This window comes from Nematostella vectensis, chromosome 7, assembly GCF_932526225.1.
Source record: "Nematostella vectensis chromosome 7, jaNemVect1.1, whole genome shotgun sequence".
NCBI classification, from domain to species: domain Eukaryota; kingdom Metazoa; phylum Cnidaria; class Anthozoa; order Actiniaria; family Edwardsiidae; genus Nematostella; species Nematostella vectensis.
In genome coordinates this window covers 4,492,522-4,515,947 of record NC_064040.1, presented here as the reverse complement: position 1 = coordinate 4,515,947, position 23,426 = coordinate 4,492,522, and the positions used below count along the sequence as shown (strand labels likewise).

The 23,426-nt window shown below is 42.2% G+C and overlaps 2 protein-coding genes across 4 annotated transcripts; one reads left to right on the top strand and one right to left on the bottom strand.

Annotated features, from left to right (window-relative positions):
• The first annotated feature begins 54 nt into the window (after positions 1-54).
• LOC5509723 (cathepsin B-like cysteine proteinase 4) lies at positions 55-8,054 on the top strand. Of its 2 annotated transcripts, XM_032378637.2 has the most exons (11): positions 55-409; positions 1,479-1,671; positions 3,428-3,464; positions 3,617-3,764; positions 3,865-4,012; positions 4,545-4,590; positions 4,775-4,874; positions 5,687-5,717; positions 6,021-6,060; positions 7,646-7,689; positions 7,731-8,054. In XM_032378637.2, exons 1-11 carry the CDS (start codon positions 258-260, stop codon positions 7,761-7,763), a joined length of 972 nt encoding a protein of 323 aa, XP_032234528.1. In that variant the 5' UTR covers positions 55-257; the 3' UTR covers positions 7,764-8,054. The 2 variants fall into 2 exon arrangements, with proteins under 2 accessions (XP_032234528.1, XP_001630185.2); XM_001630135.3 differs by having other exon boundaries at positions 57-409; positions 7,646-8,054.
• Positions 7,802-19,712, bottom strand: LOC5509699 (putative E3 ubiquitin-protein ligase UBR7). 2 transcript variants are annotated; one of them, XM_032378630.2, is made up of 13 exons: positions 19,602-19,712; positions 18,487-18,563; positions 13,361-13,490; positions 12,582-12,715; positions 12,122-12,182; positions 11,946-12,041; positions 11,369-11,422; positions 10,556-10,658; positions 9,898-10,070; positions 9,552-9,761; positions 9,139-9,298; positions 8,966-9,027; positions 7,802-8,614 (listed from the first exon to the last, which is right to left on the bottom strand). In XM_032378630.2, the coding sequence occupies exons 1-13, from the start codon at positions 19,677-19,679 to the stop codon at positions 8,513-8,515; spliced, it is 1,440 nt and encodes a 479-aa protein (XP_032234521.2). In that variant the 5' UTR covers positions 19,680-19,712; the 3' UTR covers positions 7,802-8,512. The 2 variants fall into 2 exon arrangements, with proteins under 2 accessions (XP_032234521.2, XP_032234522.1); XM_032378631.2 differs by lacking the exons at positions 18,487-18,563; positions 19,602-19,712 and adding an exon at positions 16,784-17,194.
• Between the last annotated feature and the right edge of the window lie 3,714 nt (positions 19,713-23,426).

Here is a 23,426-nt window from a genome sequence, read left to right as displayed (position 1 = left end):
ACACTAAGCTCGTTTTACGTTACTTTTTAAGTTTGTTTCACGTCACGCTAAGCCGGGCACGAGACTTCCACATGAATCACGAGTCTGCCGGCTTTCACCACAAAGAGTTTGCCAGCATTCAACTGCTTACATCTACCCCGTAAACGTATCATTTTACTTTAGAAACCACGACTGAAGCTTTGTGCTCTCACGTGCAAGCTTCACTCGAAGTTAACAACTCTAAAGCAAGTTTCGCATCCTTGTGACATAAGCTGTATATGTTCTCAGATCTGCCGAATAACATTGCCGCGGAAATGTTAGCTATTGCCGCCTTTCTTGTGTTGTTAGTATCTGGGGACGGAATCCCTATCAGCAAAGAAAAAGTCATCTCGCGAGATCTCGTGGATAAGATCAACACGCTAAATGTAGGGTAAGTGGGGTTTACCCTGTTTAAGACTGCAATTTTGAGGTCCTTGATTATTTCTGACGCATAAGAATAACTTTTGATAACTGGAAAAAATGGATCTTGGTTAACAAACAAGGGCATTGTCCATCGCAATTATTTGTCATGAGAAAATACTGTATCTCTGGTGTTGCAGAATTGTTTGGTATATCTAGCGGTTAAGACATTAGGAAATACCATAAATCTATAATCTGTTTTATAATTTTGATTATTTCGGTCACGCCTGATAGATTAGGACACGGAAATAATCTAATGCCGGTCATGGAACCAGGATTTTATACCCCAGAAAATTGATATATATATAAGCAACGGTCGAACTATATATATATACCCGGTTTAGTCAATTGTTAAAAAATCGATATCATTTAAAAAACGATTTATCCGTGAAATCGTTAAAAATCTTCAGGGGAAATAAGAGTGCCAAAAATCGATAAATAAATAAATCGATTTATCGGAAGCTTAGAAAAACGTTTTTATCCACGAAAGAGGGCCAAAAAGGCAAACTAACAAATGACAAAGTAGACATGAGAACAAAGAACAACTGCAATGTGTAGTTCCAGAAAATATCCATACCCCCCCCCCACCCCTCAGGAATTTTTCAATATAAAATCTTGCATTTTGAGCAAAAATGAGAAACGAGCGAAGGGGGCGGGAAAGGAGATAATAATAATAATATTTAAAAAAAAAACACCAGGCAAACGCCTGCATTGCAGACTAAACAACCTTTAGCATTGGAAACAATTAAACAAGCTCAAGTTGATAATCTTATTTTGCTTTATGAGAAATCGATAAAAATCGTTAACTTTTTTTTAAAGGCAGTCGATTTTTAAGGATTTTTAAATTAAATCCATAAAAACAATCATCTATCGTCGATTTTTATCGATTGTTTATAATACACTCGTCAGTTTTCGAGTGTTTTTACCTTTCCAACTCGCGGAGAAAAACCACGAAAAGAATTTCACGTCACAACACTTCATGCGTCATACATAATTTAAGGGGGGCGTTGAAAATCATTGTTTGTTTTTTTTCCTTGAAGATGGGAGGCGACGCTTTACCCCCAGTTTGAGAACCTAACTTTTGAGAGCGCGAAAAGCATGCTGGGGAGTCGCGGGGCCTGGCCTGAGGGGAGTCTTCCTCCGGAGATCGAGGTCAGGGTCGCCGAGAATATTCCAGAGAATTTCGACGCGCGTAAGCAATGGCCTGGGTCCATTCATCCAATCAGAAACCAGGTAGTCACGTGTTTGAGCACCTGTACAGCTTAGGGTGAAAGTTTTCCCCGCAGGAAGTAGGCGATTATAAAAATATATTCAAGACTGGCGAGCACTTAATTTTTTTCACTCATTTCTATAAATTAGAGAGTTTCCACTCTGTTTATGGTGTCCTACAATCCAACGTTTGTTCTCATAAGGTTTGTTGCGTGATTTGTTTCTTTTTACTCATTTCTATAAGTTAATGAGTTTCCACTCTGTTTATATGGTGTCCTACAATCCAACGTTTGTTCTCATAAGGTTTGTTGCGTGATTTGTTTCTGTTTTTGTTCCCAAGAGGAGGTTGTCTTAAGGGTGTACTGACATTAGTGTTGCCAAGCGATGCCGTTGCAAGCAAGGCTTGCTGCAAAACAACGTGAGAGAAAAACAAACGAAAATGTTTCCGAAAATACGTCTCGGGCTACGTTTACAAAAAATTTCGGCTGTCAAGTAAATATTTGCGGTGCTAGCGCCAGCTTAGAAGGAGAAATTCAAAGACAAAGAAACACAGACACAGATTTAGTAATAGGAAAAATACCGGAAGTCGACTCGGGGGAATTCCTCAAAACAACGCCGGTTTCGCCCAATCTTGCCGATCTTTCTGAATTTCACAGCCGGATCGATTTAGCTCAAATATTTGAGGACCTTGGTGTGGAGACTAAATTATCCCGAGAGGGAACAGAGCAGACCGCGAAGGGGTGCCACGAACGGGTCGATAATATATACGAACAGGCTGCTCATCAAACGAAAAACCTCACCGACAACACTCTAAAAATAACGCCCGAAAATTATGTCCTTACAAATAAACAAACCCTCAACCTGATAGCAAATAATGCACACTGCGAACATTGTAACGCGCTAATTAACCGTAAGGAAGCTGCAGTGGTAGGGGAGACCAGGGGCAAAGTTTCTATAACATTCAAATGTAAACAATGTGGGGGTCAAACTTGTGTCTCTGATGAAAACACAATTGATGGTACTGCCAGAGAAAGGGCATACTTATGTAATTTCCTCGCAATTGTCTTCTTGGTTTGCGGGCAGTATTTTAAGGATTATTTGAACTGTCTTGGCTGTATGGGTTTATACCATCTCAGTGAGAAGCAATGGTAATTTCATACCCAATTTGTCCCAATACTTCATTTGGAATCCGAGCACGTGGATAACCATCAAATACAAAAGTGGTTACTGCGCACGCGCGGGCAATCGCGCGGGCTTTGCTTCACTTCCGGTTCGGCGTTTTCTATAAGAAAGCTTTTATTGTCGCCAAATCATTTAAAAACGCGATATTTTTCCAGTATTCCTTTTTATTAAAATCTTTTCTATAGAGCCAAGCATGGATTTATCGTTATTCTAGCGGAAACTAGAATTATATCAATTATTCTGGATTTCAGGACCTTTGAAAATTTGTAAAAAAATAATTTCTCAACAATTTTTAAAACGCATGCTTGGCTGAATACGCCCATCTCTCAAGATTCTTAAAACGCATTTAAAACATATTTTCGACCTGATTATTCGAATTATTTGCTTTTTTCTGTATCAATGACGTCACGTGATGACGTCATGGTATGACGTCATAATAATCAGAATACTTTTGGTGGTCAACTTGGCAAACACCAGACCCTTGTGACTTTTTTCGAGGCTTTTATGCTATATTTAATTTTCCTTAGCAACAGATGTCAGTACACCCTTAAGTGCCCTATAAGTCAACCTCCTCGTCAAATCGTGTCATATTTTGCAGGGTCAATGCGGTAGTTGCTGGGCATTTGGTGCTTCAGGTAAGACTAGAACCATGTTTGTGAACATTCAGTTTTTATTATCGAACTTCCTTAATTCATGTACGACATTCGCGAATTTGCGGCTACCAAACCGCGAGGGGAGTCAGACTGCTTATCCTTTGCAATAATTTTGCCCGTATTCGTTTTGCCAGAGGTTCTTTCGGATCGTTTCGCCATCGCTTCCAAGAACCAGATCTACGTGACTTTGTCCGCGCAGCAGTTGGTGGACTGTGACCTAGATAATAGCGGCTGTTCGGGAGGTTGGCCAATCAACGCCTGGAACTACATGGTCAAGACAGGGTACATGCGCGCGCGTCTTACTCCGCTGATATTTGAAGCACAAATGCAGGCTTCCCTTGTTATCACACAACATAACACTCTGACTCGTGGTTTCTTGCAGTCTATTGACGGAGCAATGTTATGGGCCGTACTATGCTAAGCAGTACACATGCAGGCTGACAGCAAACACCACAGACTGCCCGTGGCAACCGGGGGTCAAGGCGAGATTCTACCACGCGAAGAGCGCCTACAAGCTTCCCGCTAAAAACGTACGTAATATAACACCACAGGGAAACCGTAGCATCCGGGAACGATAAACAGAGATCTTACAAACATCACGCTAGAAACGTAGGTAACACCACAGGGAAACCGTAGCTTCGGGGAACGATATACCAAAATTTTGCCACGCTTAGAACGTCTACAAACCTTACGCTAAAAAAACATGACATCCCACAGGGGAACCGTAGCATCCACGTTAGAGACGTACGTATGACAACAACAACAACACAGGGAATCATTAGTATCCGGGAGGACAAAACCCAGATTTCGCCACAGCAAGCCCGCTTGTAACGTACGTTATATAACGCCACAGGGAAGCTACATCAGCCGGGGACGGTATCAGTCACATTTATCTACTACGCCACTGGGAAAAGCTTGGTAAAGGAACTGTGGGTATATTTTGCCTTGATAGCTGAGGAAGGCCTTGAAAAATATGTACAAGGAGAGAGGCTTAACTAGACGCTGCGCGCAGGGTTCACTTGGGATACTCTAATTATCCCAGTAACAAAACCTTTCTTTCAGGTTGAAGCCATTCAAACGGACATCATGAACAACGGTCCAGTTGAAGGTGAAGCCAAACTGTTGATGTTTGTTAATTATTAGTAAGTTAGTTTGTTTGTTTTGTGTTCCTAGCCGTGAAGTTTGGCCATCTAAGTTGCCTGATTATATTACTTGCGTGTGTGTTCCTAGCCGTGAAGGGCTGCCGTCTAAGTTGCCTGATCTTGTCACTCGCGTGTGTTTTGTGTTCCCAGCCGACTTCACCATCTTCCAGGATTTCTACGCCTATCGATCGGGAATTTATGTGCACGCGACAGGCAAACAGCTCGGTGGACATGCCATCAAAATACTGGGGTGAGGACACCCTTAAGCACCCTCATCATCTTTTCCATCAGAATCCTCACCTTTACAATCCCCATCATAAATAATTACCGCCGTCACACTAATCTATCACTATATTGCGACGCGCGCTACCGTGGCCACCAATTCAAAGTGTTATAATGCGACGCGCGCTACCGTAGCCACCAATACAAAGTGTTATAATGCGGCGTGCGCTACCATGGCCACCAATACAAAGTGTTATAGTGCGACGCACGCTACCGTAGCCACCAATACAAAGTGTTATAATGCGACGCGCGCTACCGTGGCCACCAATACAAAGTGTTATAATGCGACGCGCGCTACCGTGGCCACCAATACAAAGTGTTATAATGCGACGTGCGCTACCATGGCCACCAATACAAAGTGTTAAAATGCGACGCGCGCTACCGTGGCCACCAATACAAAGTGTTATAGTGCGAAGCGCGCTACCGTGTCCACAAACACAAGCTTTAAGAAATTCAGCAATTAGCATACCAAAAACAAGTTTTTTCGCAACCCTGGTTATAATTGGTTTTCTTCCCTAAACCGCCAATGCACGTTAACGTGCATTGCAATGCAACATCCTTGTCATAGTTTTTTAAAAACACGATCATCATTATCACCACCACCAACTCCATTATCACAACCACGTTTATCATAATTACAACAATCATTATAATTCTAACAACCAGAATCACATCCGTCATTAGGATTCTCACCATCTTCATCACAACAAACAACCGTGCCTTATAGACTTCTTGTACAATAAGATGCTGGATCTGTATGTAATCATCATTGTTTTACAGATGGGGAACAGAAGACAACGTCGACTACTGGGTAGGTCAAACAGTTATCATGGATCTATAGTAAAGCCTCGATCAGAGATGATGAGAGATCCACTCTTTCTAGCTCTCGAAGGGTTACGATCAAACGGTCTTCGAGAGTTGATGAGTGTTAATTTGTACATTTCTATAAAAAAGCTTACCGAAATACTCCCATAAACTCTTATGACGCGGTCAACTGGCGACAGCTCTCATTTGAACATATTCAAAGTGGATGAGAGTTCACCAGAGTGCAAGCTTGGACGGTCATGAGAACTCTGGAAAAATGCTGCTAACAGAAAGCTTTCTTTTGTTGTAGCTTTGTGCTAATTCCTGGGGTGCTAATTGGGGAATACAAGGTATGGAAAATAGACGGACAGACAAGTAGACATGACATACCGACAGACACGACAATCAGACAGAAAAGCTGACAGATGTTCGGAAAGACAGGAGGACACAGCAAGCGGACGAACAGACGGAGGGATAGGCAGACAGGCTGATGAAAAAGACAGACGGACGGACGGAGGGATAGGCAGACAGGCTGATGAAAAAGACAGACGGACAGACGGAGGGATAGGCAGACAGGCTGATGAAAAAGACAGACGGACGGACGGAGGGAAGGACAGACAGGCCGATGAAAAAGACAGACGGACGGACGGAGGGATAGGCAGACAGGCTGATGAAAAAGACAGACGGACGGACGGAGGGATAGGCAGACAGGCTGATGAAAAAGACAGACGGACGGACGGAGGGATAGGCAGACAGGCTGATGAAAAAGACAGACGGACGGAGGGATAGGCAGACAGGCTGATGAAAAAGACAGACGGACGGACGGAGGGATAGGCAGACAGGCTGATGAAAAAGACAGACGGGGGGACGGAGGGATAGGCAGACAGGCTGATGAAAAAGACAGACGGACGGACGGAGGGATAGGCAGACAGGCTGATGAAAAAGACAGACGGACGGACGGAGGGATAGGCAGACAGGCTGATGAAAAAGACAGACGGACGGACGGAGGGATAGGCAGACAGGCTGATGAAAAAGACAGACGGACGGACGGAGGGATAGGCAGACAGGCTGATGAAAAAGACAGACGGACGGACGGACGGAGGGAAGGACAGACAGGCTGATGAAAAAGACAGACGGACAGACGGAGGGATAGGCAGACAGGCTGATGAAAAAGACAGACGGACGGACGGACGGAGGGAAGGACAGACAGGCTGATGAAAAAGACAGACGGACAGACGGAGGGATAGGCAGACAGGCTGATGAAAAAGACAGACGGACGGACGGAGGGATAGGCAGACAGGCTGATGAAAAAGACAGACGGACGGAGGGATAGGCAGACAGGCTGATGAAAAAGACAGACGGACAGACGGAGGGATAGGCAGACAGGCTGATGAAAAAGACAGACGAACAGACGGAGGGATAGGCAGACAGGCTGATGAAAAAGACAGACGGACGGACGGAGGGATAGGCAGACAGGCTGATGAAAAAGACAGACGGACGGAGGGATAGGCAGACAGGCTGATGAAAAAGACAGACGGACAGACGGAGGGATAGGCAGACAGGCTGATGAAAAAGACAGACGGACGGAGGGATAGGCAGACAGGCTGATGAAAAAGACAGACGGACAGACGGAGGGATAGGCAGACAGGCTGATGAAAAAGACAGACGAACAGACGGAGGGATAGGCAGACAGGCTGATGAAAAAGACAGACGGACGGACGGAGGGATAGGCAGACAGGCTGATGAAAAAGACAGACGGACAGACTGAGGGATAGGCAGACAGGCTGATGAAAAAGACAGACGGACAGACGGAGGGATAGGCAGACTGGCTGATGAAAAAGACAGACGGACGGACGGAGGGAAGGACAGACAGACAGACAGACAGACAGCATTTCAGTTGAAGCAACAGGGCTACGTTGGTTTGTTTGTTCTCAGGTTACTTCAAGATTCGTCGTGGGACCGATGAGTGCGGCATTGAAGATGGATTGGCCGCCGGACTACCGCTGCTATGAGCATTGAGGATGGATTGGCCGCTAGACTACCACTGCTATGAGCATTGAGGATGGATTGGCCGCTGGACTACCACTGCTATGAGCATTTATGCCAAGTTTAATGTGAATTTCAATTACCACTTAACTGTAATAACAACTCACCTGAAAAAATGTACATAATTTTTTATACCTATTGGAAAACCTTTATAAAAACTTTATCATTAGAAAAAAAAATACTACAAAGTTATGTATTAATGTGATTGCCTTTCTGGGATGTAAATTTTTGTTTCTCAAATGTAAGTTGTAATATTAGACCAGATAAAAAGGCAAAAATAAATGTTTTATTCCCTAAACTCTCCAGTAGCAACACAAAGGGGCGATGAGGCAATGTTTCAGTAAGGTTGTTTAAATTGTTTAAAAATCGCACTGAGCTTTCATAGCTTTACCTTGAATTATATTCATTAGCTACAGACGCAAGCAGAAACGTAGATTGAGCGCTATTCAGGTAGCTTTAGTACAAGCACAGGCAACATACAAGCTACTTGCATGATAACTGCCAGGTACACTGAAAAACCGTCACCGGCATACCAGACAATCTCTGTTGCCTGTATTGCTTCTGCAGTAGCTGATAATTAATGTTGTTTCAAATACTTTTTGGATGTCTAATACACAGGTATCCCACACAATCCAGGCTACTAGTACATATACTACACTGTGTTACCTAGGCTACTTGTACGAATACTGCATTGTGTTCGCTGGCTGCTTGCATTATTAAAAAAAAAAAACCTACACGCATACCACATAATCCAGGCTACTTGCATGAATACTGCACTGTGTTAGCTGTTCCTACTCGCTGCCTCTTGCGTGCTTGCATGCTCTCAAAGAATCCTTGAATGTCCTCTGGTTTGACAACCTTTGAGTAAAAACAAAACGAAATTTAGACTTCCTAAGCCCATTCTTTCCAATATTCTATCAATCATCTTGAAAAAGCCCTTGCCAGCCAAATGTTTGTTATTGCTTTCATCCCATACTGAAAGACTAATTATGAAAATCTCAAAATAACTAAAAAAAAGTTAAACAAATCTAAAAATGTTTTATACTTTAGTTACCAGATTCAAAAGCTTCTGAAAATCCCAAAAGCTTCTCTCAAGGCTGATAAAAATGGATATTTTCTCACCCTTGTATTTCCATCAAATCACAAAATGATTGCTGGCAAGGATTTGTTAACTATTTATAAGTAGGGGAATCCTTGAAACACTTTTACCTTTCCTTGAGTAGCAAACTCTCTTAGGAAATCTGTTAGCTCATCTTTCATGTTGTTGTACTCTGAAAAATGAAAACACAAACACAGCATTGAACATTGAAATAAAACACACACACAATGATATAACCAACAATCATACCATTTCCATTGAGGTGGATAGTGGCGTCCCTTACCATGTAATGCCTCGACCTGGTTGATGCGTCCCATGCCTCCAAGGGCCTGCATGCCGCTCTCATACGCTGACTGCCTTGCTGACTGGCCACGTGCTTCGTATGCTACAAGAGTGTCTTGCTCACTTGTGAGGAAAGACACACCCAGAGTGTTATAAAGTGTCTGCAAAACAAAACAAAATCAAGTTTAGAAAATTTAAAAAATGAACAACTAAAATATTACATGACTTTGCTTCACTTTACTTGTGCAATTCTTAAAATATCACAACTTTAATGCACACAAAAAAATTGTAAAAGAAAAAAGAAGCAGGAGTTTATAGATTGACTGAATGGAAACATAAATGATAAAGAAACATAAATGGGAAGAACTGTTGTCTCGGGTTGTCTCACAATAACCGGTAAGCTTGACATCTTACTTTGCACTTGGTACAAGTGCAGAGCTGTGCTCTCCAGCCGACATTCCAAAAGGAGGCGCCAGGCTTTACAGATGTTACATTTAACTGCAGTTGATCCAGCTTGCAGGGAGACTCAGAAGGAATTGAGTCACTCCCCGCAGAGGAGCTTTGGGCATCTTTGTAATGGGGCTCAGCGACAGGATTGTTATCCTCTTGTTCCCTTTTTTTTATCTACAACAAGGATAACATTACACCTTTTGTTTTTTATGGCATAAATGAAAGCTTGAATTAATTATTATTACAACAAATAGATACAAGTTTAATGTAAAAGTCAATAATGTTAAAGTTACAAGTTATAGAATCGTACCTTATCTAAATTTTCTTTGCTGTTTTTTTCAAATGTCTGATCCTGTTTTTCCTTTTTAAATTTGTCATTTTTAGTTGCAGGTTTCTCGTCCGATGGTCCAACTTCAATAGAGCCGTTAACCTCCTCTTTAGTGATAACTTGCTGACTGGGACCCAATGATGACAAACTTGGTACTAGACAAGCACAAAATATGAGGTTGCTTATATTTTGATAATTACAAGCAACTCATCTCAAGCTTTGGGTGATACTGGTAACCTATGGCATTCTTACAGAATCATAAATGCCTGGGTGCTTATTTTATTTTTAACCTTCCAGGCCATGCACACTTTAGAGGAGGCACTTATTACACAAACTTTTTAATCTCTAGATAAAAAAAGTGTTTTTAACAAAATGCAAAGATTTAAAAACCTCCCAGAACCATAATAAATTTCAATATTAAATTGTTGTGGCATGTAATATAATGTAATATAATAATGCCAGTTATCTTTCTTCCCTTCTTACACACAATTCCTTGTCATCAATTACAAAAACATGTTTAGGTGTGCGCTTAATCAAGGAGGTGCTTATTACTTATTATTAGTTTTTTTCCTTATAGGTTAGGTGCTTATTCAAGAGGTGCTTACTCAAGCAATTATGGCATGCTTATCAAAACACTGACCTGAAAGAGTAAGATAAGCTTGCAGAAAGGTACACCTGTCCATACAGCTGTCACAAATCATCTCCTGGTAATCACCATTAGCGGGTGGAAGACAGCCCAGGTGCTGGAATGCAATAACAAGGTGTTTAAATCAAATTCAATCAGTAATTCAGTAAATAAAAAGCTTCATTTATCTCCAATCAGGCTCTTCAGTGCCCTTATAGTAGAGCTTTTATGGTATTCTGAAATCACCGAAAAAGGGAGTGATCATTAATTACACCGAGGGGAGGGGGGAGGGAAGATTTTTACTCAAGACACCTTAAAATTTCAGACCCCCCTTTCATTGTTAACATTTTTTTTTCGGTGCCCCCCTTTCAGAACCCCAAAATTTTCAGAATCCCTCCCCCCTACGACCTTAATAAACAAAAAAGTCTGTAAATCTGGAAAAATAAATACTGTGAAATTGCCCTCTTTGTCCGAGTTGATGGTCCAGTCAAGTTTATCATTTCTTCATCTGACATCTTTTCTTCACAACTTTCAAAGTTTATTTCAATTTGTTCCTGTTAACTGATAATATACCGTAAGCTGCAAGACAAAAGTGTTTAATTATTTGTGCTTCAAACTAAATCGTATCAGTACAAATATAAAAGTACGGCTCCTAAAAGATTCAGAGCAGCCCCCTTTAGAGGCCTTTTTTTCCGCAGCCCCCCCTTTTTCCGCTTTTTGTGGTTTTAAATTTTCAGAGCCCCGCCCCTCAATATCTTCCCTCCCCCTTGGTGTATTTAATGAACACTCCCTAAGATCCTGGAGCCCTATTAGGAATGAGAGAATTACTCTTGAGTGGTACCAATCTTCACAAACTATACATTGGATCATCTCATCTTCGATCTGAAAGCAAAAAGTTGAAAGGTGTTAAGTTGCTTGCAGACAGATGTAAGCCAGATGGACAAAATTGTATGATAGATGGAAGGAAAGTCAGCCAGTCAAATGGATGTGCATGAGGGCAGGAAGGCAGACAGATGCAGACAGGCAGATAGAAAATGACAAGAGACACATCAACAGAAAGACAGACAACCAGACGGATTAACAAAGAGAAAAACAGACAGCCAGAGGTGGGCAGACAGACAGACAGTCAGCTAGATCGGGGCTATAGCAGGGGGTGGGGCACTGGGGGCATGTGTTCCCCCTCCCTCAATATTTTCAAAAATTATAAGGAAATGACCAATAGGGGCGTGACTGTGCCCCCCAATATCTCTAAAAATTATAAGAAAATGACCAGTAGGGGCGTGGCTGTGCCCCCCAATATTTTCTTAATGTTTCTGTATTGTGCCCCCCCCCCCTGAATCTATCTATGGCTTCTATGGCCCAGTAGATAGAAAGGTTAACAGAGAGACAGGATAGATAAACCTACTTCATCTTCTGGGTCTGGGTATGGCCTATGGCAGGTACAATACACGCCTGTAAAGTTCTGGTTATACATGTTTGACTTGTTAACAGCATCTTTGTCCTAAAAAAACAAGTACCAAAATCCAATGAGTGATTCAGCATAAACGAATAAATGAATGAATGTGCCAGACGATCACTTACTGGGAAGAGTTTACAGTTGAATCCTTCAAATTTTGAATTGCCACAGTCACAGCGGAAATTTCTGAAAAATTAAGAGTAATTGCTAATGTTCAACAATGCTATTTCCAACCCTAACTGTTTGCTTGGGGCCACTTATGGAGCTTATACCAAAATTTAGATCCGTACTTGGAAGACAACATGTCAAAATGCAGCTCTTAAAGAGTAAAAGCTGCTTAAATCAACCTATATACTATTTTGCTATTAATATTGTAAATTGTAGTCTCAGGTTAGCCTAGCCAGAACCTCATGTCTGTTTTCTGGCCCCTCTCCACAATTCTTCCTGTATATAGTGCAGTGTAGTTTATAAGTAAGAAAGAAGACTCTAAATAACAAAATTAAAAATAAACTAACATTCATTGTGATAAAAAATGACAATTATTCTTAGGAAGTATTTTGTCAAATTTTTATAGTTTCAATTTACCTTTTTGTGTACAACTCATAGAGCTCATGTCCATCATGGCATGTCAAGCTACAGGCCAAACAGAGTCCTGCAGGCTCAGATGACGGACAGCTGCAAGTGCTGCAGGCGTAGAGTGCCTGCCGTCCAACATAACCCTAAATAGTTCACCACAAGTCATTAACCTAAAATGTTCATTTTTTTATCCTTCTATAATGTTAAAGCGGCAATGTCAAATCCTTAACCTAAAATTTTATAAATCTATAATGTTAAAGCTGCAATGTCACTAATTTACTCCAGGTTGATTAAGAAACAATCTCAGATCATCTTTAACAGAAAACGTGAAAAATATTTTAAAATTGTAAAAGCAGTGGGTCTATAGGGAGTTTCTTTTAGGGTGTGATTAATATTTAAGAGCGGATGGCTTGTTTAATAGAGCTGATTCTAATAGATTCTTCTGTCTCTTGTTGGTTGGGGTTTCTGACGCCCCTCCGGAAGTAAGCTGGTGGCAATGCCCCTTAAAAAAAAGCAGATAAACTACTCCTTTGCTATTGTTTACAATCACATATAAGTAATATAAGTACAATGGTTTACTGAAGAAAACCTCAAAATAACCACCACTCAAGGTTTAAGTCTATAGCCATTTAGGAACCAGCTCTTTTTCAGCAATAAACATACATATATATGACTACCAATAAGCCTTTTACAGAATAGCATGCTTGTGGAACCAAAGACTTGATAAACTGGAAAGTATACTTGTAACATTTCTGTTTCATCTCGTTTTCTTTCAGCCCAATTCGTACCTTTTCGTAAGTGCATTGCTGGTCATCGCTATCTCCAAACACAGCATTCGCTTCTTCCTCTAATTCATTATCCTCCTGAAGCACGTCAACCATAGACACAACTTCATCTGTGAGATTACTCCCCTCCATTCTAACCACAAAACAACAGCAACAACAAACGAATGAATGATCGCCAAGAACAAGTGATTGGAAATCAACAAATATGGCGCCAAATTGAAGCTCGCCCCAGTCTCCGGTCAGTAATTCATGGTAGCGAGGCTGGCAAAAATGCACCTGTTTTTGGCTTCAAGAGATTTACACGAAAATTATATATCGCGCATATTCTATAGGAAAAAAGAAAGCATATTCTAAAGGACTAAAGGACAAAAGAAAAACATGAAGATTACGTGCGCATTCACAGGTATAGCAAATGCTTCATTTATTGACCGTCTAGACGGTCAATAAATGTTCTACCTTTTAAAAATCTTACACGCGATTTTCCTGCGATACTTGGTGCATTAAGTTTTTTTTGTAGAGGAAATATCCCTTTTTAAATATCACGATCTAATAAGTGTTTTCGAGCTTGAATCACCATTAGGATTAAAAGAGCATATCTGTCGTTTTATGTTAGTTGTTTTCAAAGCAGGTACTTAATAACTAGAAGCACTAACTTTAAAGACTTCACAAAATATACATTGTACAGACTTTGCCAGATAGACAGACAGCGCGCACTGTACAGACTTCACCAGATAGACAGACAGCGCGCACTGTACAGACTTCACCAGATAGACAGACAGCGCGCACTGTACAGACTTCACCAGACAGACAGCGCGCACTCTACATACTTCGCCAGATAGACAGACAGCGCGCACTGTACAGACTTCACCAGATAGACAGACAGCGCGCACTGTATACAGACTTCACCAGATAGACAGACAGCGCGCACTGTACAGACTTCACCAGATAGACAGACAGCGCGCACTGTACAGACTTCACCAGATAGACAGACAGAGCGCACTGTACAGATTTTACCAGACATACTACGTTCGCTGTACAGACTTCACCAGACAAAGCACACTGTACATATTTCACCAGTCAGACGTTCGCTGCACAGACTTCACCAGTCAGTGTAGATGGTGTCGCTCTACTAGACGTATGTACTCCTGCACCTGGAATACTGCTCCCACTGCTACTCTGGGTACCAAGACCCAAAAGGACAGAAAAAATGCAACTGCTATAACCTAAGGACACTATTACGGATGATTCAAGCTCTTCTATCGTATGGGATGCAACAGGCTACTTATATCTCTAACGTATTTGTAACCCGGTCCTCTCAGCACAATTTGCGCTCTTCAGTTTGAAATGTTACACAACCATATAATTCGTTGTATATACATAACTCTTTTATACCTAATATCACATAATTCTGCCAAAACTGCTAATTCCGTCTCTGAGTTCCGCGAAAAACCAGCATTCTACTTAGCTGTCAATGCAGCACCTGCGTGTGAATTCTCCTTTCTTTCTATACATAGCATCATTATGCGATGGGTAAGTCAGCTCGGGTGAGTAGTGTTCTGGAGGGTATCATGAGTTCTTCGAGCTCAGGCGATTGGAAAACCACTCCTGACGTAATAGACACTAAATTAAATATTGTATCGTGCGCACTGCAAACACTTCCCAAGACAAACAAGGTACATTGTACAGACTTCCCCAGGCAGACAGCGCGTACTGTCTAGATTTCAACAGACAGACAAGGTGTACTGTAAGACTTTCCCAACCAATACAAGGCCAAAATATTCGTGTTCGTAAACCAGAAGAATAAATACAATACACCAAAAACCGGTATTCGACTATGCAGAGTCGAATACCAGTTTTTGGTGTATTGACAGACTTTCCCAGATAGACAGCGGGCACTGTACAGACTTCACCAGATAGACAGACAGCGCGCACTGTGCAGACTTCACCAGATAGACAGACAGCGCGCACTGTGCAGACTTCACCAGATAGACAGCGCGCACTGTACAGACTTCACCAGATAGACAAACAGCGCGCACTGTGCAAACTTCACCAGATAGACAGACAGCGGGCACTGTACAGACTTCACCAGATAGACAAACAGCGCGCACTGTGCAGACTTCACCAGATAGACAGACAGCGGGCACTGTGAAGACTTCACCAGATAGACAGCGCGCACTGTACAGACCTCACCAGATAGACAGACAGCGCGCATTGTACAGACTTCACCAGATAGACAGCGGGCACTGTACAGACTTCACCAGATAGACAGACAGGGCGCACTGTGCAAACTTCACCAGATAGACAGACAGCGCGCACTGTGCAGACTTCACCAGATAGACAGCGGGCACTGTGCAGACTTCACCAGATAGACAGACAGCGCGCACTGTACAGACTTCACCAGATAGACTGCGGGCACTGTACAGACTTCACCAGATAGACAGACAGCGCGCACTGTACAGACTTCACCAGATAGACAGACAGCGCGCACTGTGCAGACTTCACCAGATAGACAGACAGCGCGCACTGTACAGACTTCACCAGATAGACAGACAGCGCGCACTGTACAGACTTCACCAGATAGACAGACAGCGCGCACTGTGCAGACTTCACCAGATAGACAGCGCGCACTGTGCAGACTTCGCCAGATAGACAGCGGGCACTGTACAGACTTCACCAGATAGACTGCGGGCACTGTACAGACTTCACCAGACAGACAGCGCGCACTGTACAGACTTCACCAGATAGACAGACAGCGCGCACTGTGCAGACTTCACCAGATAGACAGACAGCGCGCACTGTACAGACTTCACCAGATAGACAGCGGGCACTGTGCAGACTTCACCAGATAGACAGACAGCGCGCACTGTACAGACTTCACCAGATAGACAGCGCGCACTGTACAGACTTCACCAGATAGACAACCAAATATGTAGAGATTCTGTGCACCTGCACAGACATAAAAATTATCCAGCGCGCACTGAACTAAGTTCAAAAGACAGATATAGCGCACTGTACAGGCGTACAAAACTGACACCGTACACTAAACAGACTTCACCAGGCAGACAGCGCACAGATTTGACTAACATCGTGAAACAAGAATACAGTTGCCAGTTTATACACCTATTTTTAAGGTTGAACCCGCCAATCTATGTATCATAGCCTGCAGTGGGTCGCAGGTAACGTATAATTGGCTGAATCCTGATTTCTGGAATCCGTGTGAACGTTAAGAGATACATAAACAAGAATGTTAAAGCTTTCTAAACCTGTGTCTGTTTTTATTTAGGCTAAGTTTACTTATTTACTTGATACCCATGAAGCACTGCGGGTTACGAGTCATAGATTAACCGAGTGAAACCTTTTTTGAAATTGGTGTATAAATTATCGGCAACGCAGCACAGTGTAAGATTTCTTGCCCATATAACTTACCCCACATACAGCAAAGATCAGCCCATAGCGAGGCGATAAAACCTATCATTACCGCGCAATCAATCACGCGGACACGGAAAGCAGTGGGTATACGCGCACCCGAATACGTGGGGTGCCGATGCTAAACACAATGAGCGCAAAACCTCTGCGAATTAAAGCTAGTTCTAAAAGCTTAGAGCTATCATATGAGTCAAAACTATACGCGCCTGTGTGGTGTTCCTTTAACTTGAATAAAAACATACAAACAAGGAAATGACTTGTGTTAATCTCGCAGATCTCTAAGCTTCCTGACGACGCCGTTAATCATGAAGATTATAACTGTGTGAGCTGTATACACGTGACTCGGGGGCGCTATTTTGTTTTCCATGTGACGGGTACGCCCACTTCATGTAAAGTACTCAATCGCTACGCACCCTCTCTTTCTCCTGAATTAACAAGTGGAATATTAGTAGGGTAAAAGACCGCTCCACTTTGATGGATGTTCTTAACATGAGCTTGCGGGGAGGTCCTTTAGCTAAAAACAGGTAAAAATGTAAGTAGAGCACATATAATGCCGCAAAACACGCGCGACGCTAGACACAGAGCCTTTAGGCGTAACTTAATAAGGACGGAATTCAAGACTCCCTGTGATGAGAAGAGTAGTTCTTTCACCTGACTTTTCTGTTTTCCTGCGTAGCTAATGCCGGTATTGTAATTGTGAATCTGTGTGGCGCGCGCTTTAAGTGGCAAAACACGCCGAAGCTTATGTGTCGCTGATATCTTGGTCAAAACAAGCAGAAGCCAACGTCGTGTCATGTCGTACTGAAGTGTAATTGTATGTTCTAATGGCTTCTCCAGTAATACCCAACAAGATATCTGATTGGCTCTACCAGTTTTCGCGTCTTGATTGAAAAGATTTCATTGCAGTGTTAGACGGTTAATGCGGATGCGTTTTGCGTAGTGCTTTACGTCATGAACGAGTACACGTCTGTAGAATATCGTATATGGACAAATGACGCTTGATATTGCTCCCAACTTCGCATATTCGTAAGTACCAAGTTGTGTTTTCTTGTTACTATTAACGTGATACTCAATGCAGTAACACTACTGAATAGAGCAACTTTACCGACAACGGAGTCAAAGTCTTTGACTGTTTGAACGCCGCGACATTGCTTTAATACATCCAGGCTTTTTTTAGCTTCCGGCTAAGAATTTTTCGTCAATGATAAAATATATATTAAGAAAAACCAGGCAATGACTTTTATCCTAAAAAATAACACGTTTTTCTCGCTTTAGATGGCGATGATATTATCAGCCATTTTAACTTGTCGTGTCCATATGGTGCGAAGTGGTGTTTGTGTTTCTCTTAGTGCCAGTAGATTCATAACATTGTTAAGCTTTTCTAATCCAAATGTCTCGTGTTTTCTCGCGTCGCGTGTGGTTCATGATTGCTATTTTTACCACAAACTCTAAGCTAGATTTTATGCGAAAAAACAAAAATTAGAGTACTAGAAGAGATCGCCTTGTGGAACGATTTCACGAGCTTTTTGACCTGCTTTTTAATTGAGGTTATTAATGCCCTGTAGCACTTAATAGAGAAAGCTCTGATAAAGACAATAACCATAAAACACAACCGCATACTATAAACATGTCATCCAATAATACTTTCACTGAAAAAAGGTACAACTGATATAAGTATTCCCGATTGTAAACTCTAAACATACCTGCATATGCGGGGTTTGCGGGGGATGTTCGGGACTCGTTTTGTAAGACGCGATGTTCTAGAAGAAATCACAAAGACCTACGAAACGAAATAGTCATAATAGTAGTGCAAGAACACTTGGCGAAATTGGGAATAAAAGAACAGAAAAAGATGTCATTTTAATCACAAGCAACAATAAAAATAAGCTACAAGCACACATAAATAGTTTTCCATAGAGAAACAGAATAGGAAATGCTGAATTACTATAAGTTTTGATAAATGTCTTTAATGGATTCAAATGGGAATTTCTTATCAAAACATCATCCCATTTTCCATGTTCATAGCTAATGCTTGTTGTGTTTTGAAAATGATTTCGTGCTTTAATAGCATATGGCACGTGTTATCGGGTGTCGGTACTTCATTAGCCATCAATATAGTGTGTACTAGATACTGACCCCTACCCTAACCCTACTGATGGCGACAGGAAGTACTACTTCGTTACCTAAAACCGCTACTCCCTCCCCCTTCTGGGAATATTTCAAATGCTATGTGAAATCGGATGGCTGTTTTGATCATCCGCAAGTGTAGCCTAAGTGGCGCAACCCCAGGCACCTACCGCTTGCCTTTTGCACTCTCCTTTATTATCTTTTGTTGTTAGGCAAATGCTGCTATCTAACTGAGAAAAACACCATCCCCCATTCCTATTTTCCGGCAACAATCTCCCCTATTCGTCTTTCGTCACAGCCTCTTCGAGTAAACTCCAGGAGCCCTCGTTTTTTACTGGCACAGGCATTTACCCATGCTCGCCAAGTCTCCCTGAGACCATTTAGGCAGAGGACAACCATAACACAACATACTTTTGATATCGAACAAAAGCTCTTGTGAGCAGGTCGAGAGAGGCTGGTCCCGAAGGAACCGATGACTAGTGGCGGAAAGGCCATTTTCCTCAAAAGATAAATGGTCGACCCCTAACTCAATTTGTTTATTCAATGTGATGGAGCGTTGTAATACGAATGTTCTTATTGATGTTCTTGAATTGTGGTGCGTATAAATAAGCGATAGCAACAATATATAAGGTTATTTTGAACACTATTATTTCCTCCATAACCATTTTGTTTTCTCTATCTGTTTGCGTACCGTAATTTTTAGACGTATTGAAGAATGACAGACCTCTTTAAAGGGTGTGATAAACTTTATGGCACACTTTCTCTTCATTGCTTCCCTTGTGTCTCTCGGAAGAGAAGGAGTCTAAAGCGGAGAGATCAAAAGAAGTAAAGACGAAGGGGAGCTTATGCCTAGAGGGGCTCATTAAAGAGTACAATATCGTTATTGTTCTTGCTACAGCAAAAGTCAATCATAGCAAGATGCCAATCAGTTGTTTTGCGAAGGGCTACCTTTCTCGTTATCTCAAAAGTTCGTTGTTTCTTGGGGCATTCTTGTCACCAGCTTGGCTGTAAATCAATTATTTCTATAACACAAGTTTGCAGCACGTAATTTTTTTTTTAATTCGATAACTACTTTTTGTCATGTTTTGCTTTAAAGAACACTTAATCAAAGGAAAAAACGCCCCCTTTTCAAGGCGTTGTTATTTTTCATTCGATTTTGGAAACCCTTCTGTACGAATAGTGACGGACGCGTCATTGAATGCCGCGGGAGGTGCTGGTTGGTTGGAGTTTTGCGATTAATTTACTTGTTTTAACCAGTTTTTAAGAAGCGAGAGCAAACGTGCTTGTTGACAGTAGATTTCTTTTTTGCTTGATACAGATAATTTATTGGAATCTTTGTTCCATACGAGCCCTGTTCTGACCACCTCCCTCACTTTTCTGTCGTCTCCCCTCACCGTTGTCGTGCCCCCCTGACATAATCCGTCCCCTTACGTCTTTGCCCCACTTCACTTCTTTGCCTTCCTCCCAGGCGTTCTGTCGCCCTCCTCACATCTGTCGTCTCCCCTCACCGTTGTCGTGCCCCCCTGACATAATCCGTCCCCTTACGTCTTTGCCCCACTTCACTTCTTTGCCTTCCTCCCAGGCGTTCTGTCGCCCTCCTCACATCTGTCGTCTCCCCTCACCGTTGTCGTGCCCCCCTGACATAATCCGTCCCCTTACGTCTTTGCCCCACTTCACTTCTTTGCCTTCCTCCCAGGCGTTCTGTCGCCCTCCTCACATCTGTCGTCTCCCCTCACCGTTGTCGTGCCCCCCCCCCTGACATACTCCGTCCCCTTACGTCTTTGCCCCACTTCACTTCTTTGCCTTCCTCTCAGGCGTTCTGTCGCCCTCCTCACATCTGTCGTCTCCCCTCACCGTTGTCGTGCCCCCCCCCCCTGACATACTCCGTCCCCTTACGTCTTTGCCCCACTCTACTTCTTTGCCTTCCTCCTAGGCGTTCTGTCGCCCTCCTCACATTTGTCGTCTCCCCTCACCGTTGTCGTGCCCCCCCCCTGACATAATCCGTCCCCTTACGTCTTTGCCCCACTTCACTTCTTTGCCTTCCTCCCAGGCGTTCTGTCGCCCTCCTCACATCTGTCGTCTCCCCTCACCGTTGTCGTGCCCCCCCTGACATAATCCGTCCCCTTACGTCTTTGCCCCACTTCACTTCTTTGCCTTCCTCCCAGGCGTTCTGTCGCCCTCCTCACATCTGTCGTCTCCCCTCACTTCTCTGCCCCTCCTCTCACTGCTCTCTCATCCTGACTTTTTCTCGTCTCCCTCACTTTCTGCCCCTCTGTCCCCCCCCTAGACTTCCCTACCCTTCTCCCCCACAACTTCTTTGCCCTCCTCCCTAACTCTCTGGCTCCCCCCCCCCCCCCCCCCCCCCCTCACTTCCTGTCGTCCCGTACAGTGCTGATGAAACAGCATAATCAGAAGATAATCTAAAATCCCTGTATGGCGATAATGCACTGATTCGCAAGCAAAAGCTATATAGAAATAATGATTTGCTTTGTAGGCTAATTAGGGCAAATGAAAAAGAAAAACAAAACATAAACGATGGAAGCGTAAGCCGTCGTGAAAATGAAGACAAAACTGACAATTCTATTATCCCGCGTTATTTTTGTTCAAATGATGCATTAGCGAATTCGATTAAAAGTCTGTTTCATCGCTACTTCTGCTGCTGTTGTAACGGTGATGCCTGATGTAGAGCAAGCACGCGTATTTTATTCTCCATAGTACTTTGTTATCAATTTGAAACCTTAAGTTGATTGTTTTCTGCATTTTGGAATTTCATTAGGCAAAATAAACATACACCAGCTGCCAGTGACCGAATTTCTTGAGCTATTTGACACAAACATCATGGGGAAGGATTTTAGGCTTCAACACAGAAACACAGTTGTAGTTCTTTAGCACGATAATCAAAGGAGGTAAGGTAAGGTACGTCTGAGGTACGTTGATAATGATATCTTGTGCTGAATTTTATTTTATAATACTCCAGTGGTACCAAGAACTGAATAAAAAAGTTTCTTATTCTCTCGGGCCGCTTTGAAATAGTTAATTTAGAAGGTATGGACGCAGATAGACCAATTTACACTAAAAGCGAGTCAGTAGCCTTCTTTGATATATTGGCAAAAGCGTGCTACCTTTCAAATATTTCCCAAAAATCACTTCGTCCGGTACTTCTAAATACAAGCGAGTATTTCTTTTTTTTTGTGATTCAGTGTTGTCCATCTGAAACTGTATCTAAAGCCATTCTTTTTTTCAACCTTAAGCCTCTTTAAGCGATAAGAAAAAACCTTTTTTTCCCTGGTGCTTTGCACGAATTATTTTCAAATGTAATGATTCCCGTTAAGAGTGTTCAAGTACGTTCAATACACTAAGATTCTTGTAAAATTCTGAATAGCTGAATGGGGAGTTCTGTTTTCTCATTCAAGTCAAAGCTTGGGAATTATATTAAAAGCCCTCGGGCGAGTAGAGTAAATTGGGCATTTTATTGATGTGGATCCCGCGTTCGAGCGAGACATTTTCATACTTGAAGGGCTGTTGTGCGTATTGTAAACTGAAGAACATCTCCATGTCATGATCAACAGCTTCAACATCCTGTTCTGGGCGAATTTCATCCTCATCCTTGTCACTTAAGTGATGTTTTTAAGATAAAAACTTTACTATATCTAGAAGTTTAGAAGCCCTTTTCAATGCAGAAATCAATCATCTCAAGAATGTATTCGTGAGTTTTGTGGGTTTTTGGCTCCAAGCAAGTTGAGTGGGCGTGCGATTGTACTGTGTTTTTCTCGGGTGAATTTGATAGAAATCTGATTTGATCACTCGCGTCGAAAAGAAAATGAACCGGATAAACAAAGCAATTCCCAAGCCCAATACTCATTTTCGCAGAAATGGTTATTTTCTAAACTGTTAACGTGATGCGAGTGCATGAAAATAATAGTTTTTATTACCTCACCCTTTAGAATAAAACACAGGAGGGAAAATGAACAGTAATTAAATCAAGAACCCATTCGAGTAAAACTTTGAGATAAGCTTTTACCTAGAATTAATCAGATTCAAAGTATCTGAAACATTAACTGAGTTGGTCAATTATGGCCCAAATTGAACCATTGTGGAAATTCTCAAATACATAATCATAAGAAATCCAGTTTAAAATGAAAATACCGGCTTTAAAAGTAATAAACATCTTCTCTCAAAACAACCCTAAAAATAATATATACGCTGTCTGTATCTTTTTCACCGAATCTACTTTGCAAGTCCAATAAAAAGAGGCATGTAAGACAGGCCTACGTCGACGAGTTGTCGACAGCTTTATTTCTCGCGTCTAGTTAAAAGGCCAATTTATTCTTCTCATACCGAGCGAGCCATTTCATCTGGGCTTATTGATCGGGTATTTCGGTGAATTGTTGTGCCTTCATAAATTATAATTGTTGCAGTTCAAAGCGTACCGGTGTTTTCTTTTCATTTCTTTATAAGTCAGTCCCCTAGCTGTTCTTTACTATTCCAGCTATCTATCGTAAAAGCCAACGTAGGG